Source organism: Echinops telfairi, unplaced genomic scaffold (assembly GCF_000313985.2).
Source record: "Echinops telfairi isolate 266 unplaced genomic scaffold, ASM31398v2 ScPeMD7_7420;HRSCAF=8458, whole genome shotgun sequence".
NCBI lineage: Eukaryota > Metazoa > Chordata > Mammalia > Afrosoricida > Tenrecidae > Echinops > Echinops telfairi.
This window is the reverse complement of record NW_022111320.1, coordinates 25,000,980-25,011,529: the sequence shown is the minus strand read 5'-3', so window position 1 is coordinate 25,011,529 and position 10,550 is coordinate 25,000,980. Positions and strand designations below refer to the sequence as shown.

The following is a 10,550-nucleotide window of genomic DNA, read 5'->3' as shown; positions in this document are numbered from 1 at the left end:
CCTGTGCAGTACTTAAAGCGAAAGTGAGCCTGGAAAATCCACAGTTTGCTTCCCCTGGGGTTTGAGTCATCGGCTTGCTATTTTGGTCCTTGCACTGGAAACTGGCAGTGCAGAAAGCACATCTTTGCAAGTAGGAAAAAGTTGAAGCATTACCTTTGAAGGCCTACCTGTTTCACCTTGACAAATGTCAAGGGATAAAGGCTTTTTACGGGCCCAGAGGGAGATAGGATGTTCAGAGCCTCTTCCACGGTCTTTAACTGAAACAAAACCAAAATAGCAGTCACCCATCCCCATCACTTACCAAGCAGACGGCCGCATCACTCCCCAGTTTATCAAGGACTGGACCAAACCCTGTGCCCTAATTCAACATCAAACGTGCCAATTCCACCGAATGTTGCTTCTCAGTCACCGACAGTCTTCTCCATCCACTCAAGTCTCAATGACAAAGTTAAACGGTGGTCATATGAAGGGTACTTTAAACATAACCTGACCAGAAAGACATCTCCTTTGTTCCCATACAGATTCACAGTCTCAGACACCCTCTATAGGTTCACTATGAGTCAGAATAAACTTGCTGGCAATAGGTTAGTTTTTTTGAGAGAGATATAAACAAAGAAACAAAAGCAAAAAATTAAACCAATTGCTGTAGCATGCAATCCAATTTAAGACGATGACCTGGGTGTGTTCGGGTAGAATAGGCTTTTCAATGGCTGCTTTTTCAGAAGTGGATAGTCAGGCCTTTCTTTCAAGGTGCCTCTTGGTGAACTTGAACCTCTAACCTTTCCTTTAGCAACCCAGTGCTACACTGTGCTCCCTAGGGACTCTACCATAAATTTTTACAATAAATAAGAACCAAGGCTCTATTATACCACCAAGTGAAGTAACTACACTATGCCCTCATCCTAACCTGGGCATATTTCCATGCCTGTATCAGCTGTTTATCTTTGTCTGCCTTGCCTGATGGTCAGCTCCTTGAAGGCAGGGCTTGTACTGGACCATCCCTAATGCCCGGCACCTAGCACATATTCAATGGAGGCTTATTTGACTCAAGCAAAAGGACTGCATCTCCTTGTAAGCTAGGATGCTTATCATGACTCAAGAGCCTCCTCCACGACTATCCCTGCATACCTCCCCCCTCCAGCTGAGAGAGCATTGCACATGCACAGCCTCGCTGAGCCGTCCCATCAGTGAGGTGGGCATTATGATCCCATAAGAGGACGCGGGCTCAGTGACGTGAACTTGAGTAATGGCTGAGCCAAACTCTACAGTTGGGTTTGATTTAAAAACCCAGGGCTTTTCATGGCTTGGAACGGATTAGGTATTTTATACACATTTCCCCTGATTTCTTTGGTAATGTGGAACATCGGGGTGGGGGTGGGGGAGCCTTACCTGTAACTCCATCAAGTCAGCTACTCACATGGGGGCTTTCCCATGTGGACAACTACAGGAATTCAACCCCGTGTGAAAGGTTTTCCTATGGAACTCCAAACCAAACTCACCGCCACCAAGTCAATTCCAACTCATAGCGACACTACAAGACAGGGCAGAGCTGCCCCTGTAGGTTTCTGACACTGTCACTCTGTGTGGAAGTAGAAAGGCTCATCTTTCTACTTGGAGTGGCTAGTGGTTTTGAACTGTGGTTAACAGCCCAATTTGTAACCCACTGTGTTGTGATCTTAGTCATGCCAACTATCTTAAGTCGTATATCCTGAAGTTGTTCACCATGAAAAGGCATTCATTTACTTCCTGATAAGCAGACTGGGTGTTTGGTACTACGTGAACTACGCTATTAGCGTTGTCATTGTTTTTAACTATTTACAGTTACTTTCTTTTACATATGCATCAACTTCCCACCACTCTAAAAGCAATCAACCAACCCTTTCCTTATGCTACACTAACAATGAACGAGTAGAGGGTGGGTGTTACCTTGACAAGTTTATTGAAGGTTTGATTACGCTAAAGAAAGATTCCTATCAGGCAGAGAGACCACAGTCTTTGAGGTACAGGGGCCCACATCGCTGGCTGCGTCGAGTGGAAAATGTTACAGGTGCCCGACAATGAGCTTCGCCAGTGGAAACATTCTACCTTCATGTTTGGCGTGCTGCTTAAATATCAAAACCCGCGATGCTATTTTGGGGTCGCAAGATTCTTAAGAAACATACAGCGCTCCTTTTCTTGTGAGTTGAAACATCGAGGAATTCAGGGATTCTAAGAGGGGAAACCGGAAGACAGAGACCGTCAAAACAAAGGGACTTCGGCTTCTTCTGTCATTATGGTATTTAGCCGAAACCTTGTTTTCTTTCCCTAGAACACCATGCGCTTCCCTCCCATTTCCGATTAATTTCTAGTTCTCCCCCATGTGGCGGCATCCAGCACTGGGCTGGTGTCACCCCCTGTGGTAACTCAGATTGTCACCCGCCTCCCTCCCCGGACTCCTCCCACATCAGACCCTACAGAATCCTTAGTAATGTTGATTAGCCCTTTTGATTATAGGTCATGTGTATTATCAACTTTACTTATCCCATATAGGATAATATGTGATCAATATACTTGTAAACTTCTTGAACACAACATTTCTTAGATTATGTGAGTCCCAACCACACAATTGTTTTATAAAATATGTCTACATGGCAGTGCAAAATTCTTAGTAAGCGAGTGGAAGCCCTTTTTGACTCTTGATACCTACTTTATTCTCCAAAAACCATTGATGTCGGCACACAAGCACTACTTGCCACAATATCTTAGCTGAAACACCAGGAACACTGACCAGAATTTGACTGTGAAAGTACCAGCAGCAATGAAAGAAAACATGAGTGTGCGCTCACGGTGTGCGAGCACGGAACCACGTGATCCACAGCGCCGGTGTCATTGTGTAGTAAGGACGGCTCTCGCTGGAGCCCAAGTGGAAATTCAAAACGCAACTCAGAATCGAGTTTCAGCCTTGAAGGTGTACTGATGTGGGTACCCTAGGTTTATGAATCATGAGTTTGTTATTTAACTACAGGAGTACTTTTATAAAAACATCAGTACATTTCTGATGAAACACTACACACACACACACACACACACACAAGTCCATCATCTTAGTGTCACCTCCCTTTGACAGTGTCACCTGGTACAGCCCAACCCCCCCAACTCCCTAGTGATGCCACTCCCTCATGCCACATTTACCACGTCAAACGTCCGACCACTGCCGTTCAGTCAGTTTCAACGTAAACTGCATGTGGAGTTTCCAAGACTACTCTGCTTCCCCGAAAATAAGGCAGTGTCTTATATTAATTTTTACTCCCAAAAATGCGCTGGGTCTTATTTTCAGGGGATGTCTTATTTTTCCATGAAGAAGAATACGGTACACATTTATTGTTTATTGTGTTATTAAAAGAGACCTCACACTTCCTATCTGTTCCAGCTGCGCTGCGGCCAACAGTGAGCTGCACGGAGGCGCCCATCGCTACTGTACAGAGTTATGGTAGCTTCAGGGGGGCTTATTTTCGGGGGGATGCCTTATATTTCAGGGAGAGGCAAAACTGTAAGTAGGTCTTATTTTGAGGGGATGTTTTACTTTCAGGGGAACAGGGTAGAAACCTTTACTGGAGCAAGTAGTCTCATTTTTCTCCCCTGGAGCAGCTGGTGAGTTTTGAACTGCCAACCATAAAGTTAGGAGCCCAGCACTTAACCCAATACCTACCCCCCATAAAAATGAAGGCATGTTTATAGATGGAGAGCTGTATAAACTTAGGGCAGTGTATAACAATGCGTATGGCTTTGGGGAACCATCTAGAAACAGAAAAGAATGCTGTTCTACAAAGACTCCTGGCACACTTTGGACAACTGGGAGTTGAAACAACAAGACCTGGACGGTGGGAGCACGTTTTCTGACTCCCCGATCTCCTCCCACTCTAGCCATCCCCCCCGACAACATGGACACAGAGGCTTCCTGCCCCGCTTCCCATTTTCTCAGAAATACCCTCTAGCCTCCCTGCCTCCCAGAACGCGGATTCACAGAAAAATAACCAACCGACCCCCGCCACGGCACTTTCACTCTCAGCCGCCGACCTCCACTTCCGCACTCCCATCTCACTTTCAGACTGCACGTCTCTGCTTCTGGGGCTTCCTGCTTACCTGGGTCAGAGCGACTCTTCCATATGCAAACTTTGGTGTCGATGGAGGGATGGGACCTTCTGGTACTTGCTCAAACTATACAACAGAGGGGAAAGAGAGAGAAATGGAGAAACAAAACAACAGTCATTAAGCCCTCAGAAACGTATCCATAAGATTCAGCTTTCAAGAAGGTGGAGTTAACAAGAACCAGACGTTGCAGGGCTTGTGATTTTTCGAAATGCAAAAGAACGACGTCTTCTTCCAGAGAGGGGGCTGGTAAAGCTTCCCCCTCTTTTTAAGTACATTCTAAGCCCCAGGAATCATTGCAATAATGACAGAACAAAAGACTTCAAATCAGAAGCACAGAACTCGGGGACCTCGCAGGAGGGTGGCAGCAGGGAAAATTTGGGGAAGGCCCAACAAGTCCTGAAGGGGAGCGGCCGATGGAAGAAGAATCAAGCCTGGGATAAGGTACCCCATCCATGTCGAGCTGGCTGGGGTTACAGAAAAGAGCATGCCTATTCTTGTGAAACACACGAAGTCCTCAGGGAAAGGACCTTGTTATGAGTTATTGCTAGGTGTCAGTCCTCAGCTCACCCGCAGCTCCCTGCCCCACGTGCCTCAGGCAGGGACCACACACACACTGCCTGAAACACCCCAGGGGATGACCCATGGAGGCCACTGTCCCTACCCCCCTGGCCCCTACACTCTGCTGGCATGAAGCCCTGGGCCTGAGGCGGTCAGTCTTCCCAGGGTGGTCCACCACCCTTGGGAGGAGGAACAGGAAAGGGAGCTTCCAGAGAGCAAGCGCATGCTGGAGTAGGCAGGTGGAGACTGGCAAAGCCAGAGTTCTTGGGGCCTGGCAGCCACCACAAAGGACCAGTGGAGCAGAGCTAACGTTTGGGCACCGCCCCCAAGTGCAATGCGGGCAACAACTGGTCCTGGGCCCAACCAGCGACCGACCGTCGTCCTCCGCACCACTCTCCTGTCCAGAATACGGCGTTCACACACGTCCACATCACAAAACGTCCCATTTCCAGAATGTACTGCAGATGTGAAGTGACATGTGCCTATCGACGAGCAGGCTCCAAAAGGCACGTGAAAAAGTGGAATTAGAAGACAATGGGAAATTACCACCAAGAATGTGAAATCCCTCATCTGGATGAGTCAGATAGACCCGGTATGAGTCCCAGGTCTTGGAAAGGTTTCTCTCCATCCGGGGTCTTGGGGAAGGCTCCTCTGTGATTTCTCAGGATCCTTCCTTCTCTTTGTTTCCCCCCTTTGTAAAGTAATAATAAAAGCTAATGATGTGAACAAAAGAATGTTAGGAAAAAGTCTCACTTTTCTCTTAGCTCTGTTCTTCAGAAGAAACCATTTCCAACTTAGTTAAATTTTCCTATTTTCTGCTTCCACTGGTCTTTAAATATTAAGCTGACACTACTATTTCTTGCATAATCAATGTAAAACAGTATCTTTTTTTCAATACAGGAGTGTTTATCTCCTTTCCTACTGATATGGTTGTGTCACTATTTTTACTTTGCCTACCAGTTACCTTTGTAAGTTTAAATAATAGCTTTATACCTTAAACCATAGCTTTCCAAACTCACTTGGCTGATCACCCTCCTTCTCAGGAAAAAAAAAGAAAAATCGCTCAGTACCCACTAGCCATGAAAAACGTTTGTGCTATAGCCCACAATCCAGGGGAAAGGGTAGGCACCTGCTTTTGAAGCCCCCTGCATCATTCCAGTGCCCCCCCCACTCCCAGGAGATGGTGTCCCCCACTAGGGACAACACTGGTTTAAACCTTTTGTTTGTTAGCTCCAACACTGTGCGCACACTTTTTAACGTGAAGGCTACCAGCATCTTTCTCTGGGTTCTCTGCACTCCATCAGTTTAAGCGATTAGTTCAGCAAGCCGTCCTCTAAGTCCCCTCCCTGTGTACACTGACTCTGAATTAAAAATCAATCAATACTTTATGGATTATATGCCAATAAAATCATTGGAGAAAAATCAATCAAACGTGCTCATAGTATTATAATTCTATCACTATTGCTCTCTGCACAGTCACGGGTTATAATACCAGGATGATAGGTTCTGTCTTACACAGTTTGGGGTTCTTCTCCCCCCAGTTCTTTAGAATTTCTAACTGCCTTTCTGTTTTCCTTCCCCCTCTTATCTATAGGTTGATATCTTTTCAGGCTGTTCCAAATTTTCAAGGAAGGTACCAAGAAGTTTTCCAAAGAGACCTCATTTCCTCTAGAAAATTCCCTTTTGAAACTCACAGTCTTCCTACATCAAGGGGCTAAGGGGTCTCTAGGCTTGATATCCTGGACATTATTCATTATTCTTCTGGCGTTGAGCTCCTGCTTCTAGAATCTTATGACTTCCGTACACTGAAGGACAATCCCAAATGGTTCCCTAAGAACTGGTGCACAGGTGTACACTTCCTTTGTGATTGAGTTGATATCTGAATGGGTCAGAAGTGGATGTTCAAGAATACCTTCCCCTCAGTCTGCTAAAGTATTATTATGCCCTCTGTCAACCACTGCGATTCATGCCAACCTCATTCTTGTTCCTTTGAGGATAGGATGGCTGTTTTTTCCCCTCTCCCTCTCTAGAAATGTATAAGCTCTTTATTTTCAGTGTCTTAAAACTTTCCAGAGGTGTATCTGGGTGTGTGGATTTTTTGCATTAATTACGTTGGGCAAGAGAGAGAACTTCCAGTTCTAGAGAAACGCAGCATTGCTTCTTTGATATTCCCTTATGACTAAGAGGTTGGACACCTACATTGATGCCCGTTATCTTTTCTCACTGTTTCCATCTCTATCTTCTACTTCCTAAGTGATTCGTTTCCAAGAAATCTTTCTTATTTTCTAGAGATCCCTTTTGCAACGTGTCCTTATTTAATAGATGCAATATCTTCTCAAATCTCGTAGGGGTATTGTTCCCTGAATCCTCTACTGCTTCTAGATCCTTTTCGACTTAATGCAGCTCAGCATTTCTTGTGAGTTGCAGGCTTTCTCGGTGTCTTCTAATGTCTGGGCGTTCTTAGTTGTACATTCACAATTAGTGGTAATGCACATACTTGTATACTCTCCTTTTTAAAAACAGTTTTATTGGCACATAATCCACATATCATACAACTCAACAGTTCAATCATATCAAGAAGAATTATATGTCTTGATATGACTTAACTATTGATATTAAGTGTGATATTAAGAGCCAATAAAACTGTTCAAAAAAAGAGAATTGTACAATCATTACCACAATCAATTTTAGAACTTTTTTATGGTTTAATTGCTTTTCAAATGAGTTGTGTAATCACAATCACTTGTAGTGCTCCCTTCCCCCTCCCACATACCTTGTTTGCTCGGGAAATTCCCTCTCCCTCCCTATCTCCCACCCACCACCCCTGTGTTCCCTATAAGCCCTGGCATCAGCTATTATTTCTGTGCATCCACCCCTTCTGTGCTTCACAGAAAACTCAACAGAAACAATAAAAATCAACAACAAAATAAAGTGTCAAGGATAAAATAATAATAATATAAAGATAAAAACACAAATAATGAGTAAGAAAGAAAAGACCACTATCAATACTTAAAAAGACAGGGAAGAATTTTTTTTTTGCCATGGAACAAGCAAGAAATACTTGTACCTAAAACAAATTCTGGTTGGGTCAAGAGGGAGGTCAATGAAGTCTCAAATTCAATCCAGCATAATCAAGATGACAATGGTCTCCATTGACAGTAAAGGGGTTTGAGACCCTGGCCTATGGCTAGAGGGTATCTGCCAGTGGCTGAATCTGACTAGATACTCTGCAGATGGGCTTGGGGCTCCCATTGTCCTCCATGCCCTTCTACAAATTGGGTGTTCACAGTTAAGCTCTCCTACTTTCCCTTTGTCATATTTGAATTTTGTCATTGTCATCTTGGGATCACACAAGCTGGTGTGGACTTAGTTGACTTCTCACTTGGCTGCTTGCTTGAATACAAGGCTTTAAGACCCCAAACACTATTCTGATTGATAGCCGGACACCATCTGCTTTCTTCACCACACTTTGCTAGAGCACCCTTATCTTCAGTGATCACTTAATGAAGGCAAGTATCGAGCAGGGCCATGTCATCTGAACAGACTCTTCTTGAATTGGGGTTAGAATTAAGTGGAAGGCCGTGGGATATGCTTGACTCAGCCTTAACTCCATGGTCATACTGTGGCAAAATCAAAACCCCAAAAGACCAACTATACCAACAACAGCAACCAACCAACCGGCAAACAAAACAAAAACAAAGTAAAGGCAGGGAAACAAACCCCATAGAAACAAACATGTACAACATGTCAATCGTCCCCCTTGGGTATAAGGCAATTGCACTGATGACATCATCAGTGTCCCCAATGACCGAGCCCTCCAGATCCTGTCCATATGAGGAGCCTATGTGAGTACAGTTCCACTTGACCTACAACCCATGAGTTGTTGCCCTCCAGAGTTCCATCTCCCATTTGATTAAACTCTGCTAACCCTAAGTATGGGGATGGCGCCAGGGAGAAACTTCCTGATCAATTCTTACAAGTGCAGATCCCTGCCCAACAGAGCAAAACCTGTCATGTCACGGCACATACTCCTATAGAACAGTCCTTCTTTGTAACAGTCCTGCTCCGGGTACACAAGCAAACATCCATTGGAGAGTTTTGTTTTAGGATAACTGAGCAAGAAGCCAAGTATAACATGGAGGTCTTACGCCCACCTTTCTTCCTCTGATTTTATGACTGGCTCACAGTTCACTGGTGAGAGTAGGATGAGGAAGAGGAAGGCCTGTCAGGAAACAGATGGAATTTAACTAACGTTCCCATTTTCAGCACCACTCGTTCCCGTGTTTTGTCACACCTGCAGTTTGAAGACCTCAGCTAGGGCTCCGTAAGGCCAGTCTGCTTCCATGCTCCCAGGAGACTGAGATGTCCTCACTCCACTGCCTCAGTCACCGCTCCCACGGTCCATTTCCCAGAAGCCTTTTCAAACCTCATGTGTGAACTGCTGCCCATCTTAGTGGTGTAAGTGTCTTGTTTGTTTGAATTCCTTTCTTGTTATTTAGCAACAATTTGGAAGGGAGAGGGATAGACATGTAGTCAGTTGGCCATCTTGACCCAGAAGTCTTTAAGATTTCTAATATTCAGTAAAATTGTTAATTCTGAGACACTTCGGAAAGATAATATTAGAATAGATGATTCTGAGGCCAAAGAGTTTCTGCTATCTTAGACAGACTTGGAAAGAGCAAGATGTTGTCAGACCTTATGACTGACTTTGCCTGGAGCCCAGACCACATCCCACAGCTTTGGCAACTTTACCCCACCCATCCTCTTCAACGGAAGCAGAAAACCCAAATCTATAGAGTATGATCTGACAGCGTTATGATGTTTTCTGGTGGCACAGTGATCAAAGGACAGGAATGTTTTATTTAAAACAATAGGCAATAACATTCTCATCAGCAGTTTAAACATACTTTTTTAGGTCATTTGCCCAAATGTCTTACTGGATCTTGATTTTTTCTTATCAGTGTTATAAAAGATTATTACACTCTAGATACTAGTCCTCCACTTTTATATCCCATTTGCCACAAATTTGTCTTTTATTTTAATTTTTTTCATTGATACTAGTTTGATTATCATATAGCAAAAGTTCAATTTTCAATCTAGCGAATTAATATTTCAGGAAAGAAAAAAAATTAGATGTATCACAAAAATTTTATTTCTATGGAATTTTTTTCATCATAACCACTTGTGCTTCAATCACAGTTTTCAAACTAATTGTAACTATTTCTTATCATACAAATTTAAATTAGGAAGCTACTCTTTTTCCCATGAAATTAGTTTATTCAATGATAACTACCTTGTCCTTCACCAAGATCATAATTTTTTTGGTATATACCCCTAATAAGGTTTTGTTAAGAAAGCACTGTGTCAGATCCGGGGCTTGGTACCAAGGATATAAATAGCTCCTCATCTCATAGTGAGGAATGTGTGCAAACAAGTTCAGTGAACACACTTTGAAAAGTAGTGTATACGGAACCAGTGAAGAGGTCTGAGGGGCTGGCCCCAATCCCAACTACTACGTGGATACCTGCCCCTCCCCCAAGAAGAATTTATTTCAAAGGACAGCATTGAATCTGCAGCTCCGGGAGAGGAACATATATGATCAGAGCACACAGGAGCAGATGAAGGGGGAGGAGGAGAGAGTGGAGCACATCCTGGCCCACCAGGACTTGAAGACGATGTTCCTGATTAGAGCAGCCAGTCCACAGAGAGATCCACAAAGAGAACCACATTGCCGGCCCCACTACAAGACATAACATCCCTCACTGACCCATGGCCCTACAGGGGATAACACCGGAGACAAAGTGTGGGAATTGCACCCAATCTGATCCTGCCACACCGAGGCAAAACACTAAGGGGTGCAA

General features: G+C 44.2%; 1 protein-coding gene across 1 annotated transcript in view; it reads right to left on the bottom strand.

Annotated features, from left to right (window-relative positions):
* The window catches only part of GLB1 (galactosidase beta 1), a 102,872-nt gene that overhangs the window by 27,996 nt on the left and 64,326 nt on the right, over window positions 1–10,550 (bottom strand). Inside the window, exons 11-12 of the mRNA XM_045297677.1 lie at window positions 4,123–4,197; window positions 168–257 (exon numbers count right to left, since the gene is read on the bottom strand). Coding sequence (XP_045153612.1) covers window positions 168–257; window positions 4,123–4,197 — 165 coding nt within the window. The remainder of the gene's footprint in view (window positions 1–167; window positions 258–4,122; window positions 4,198–10,550) is intronic.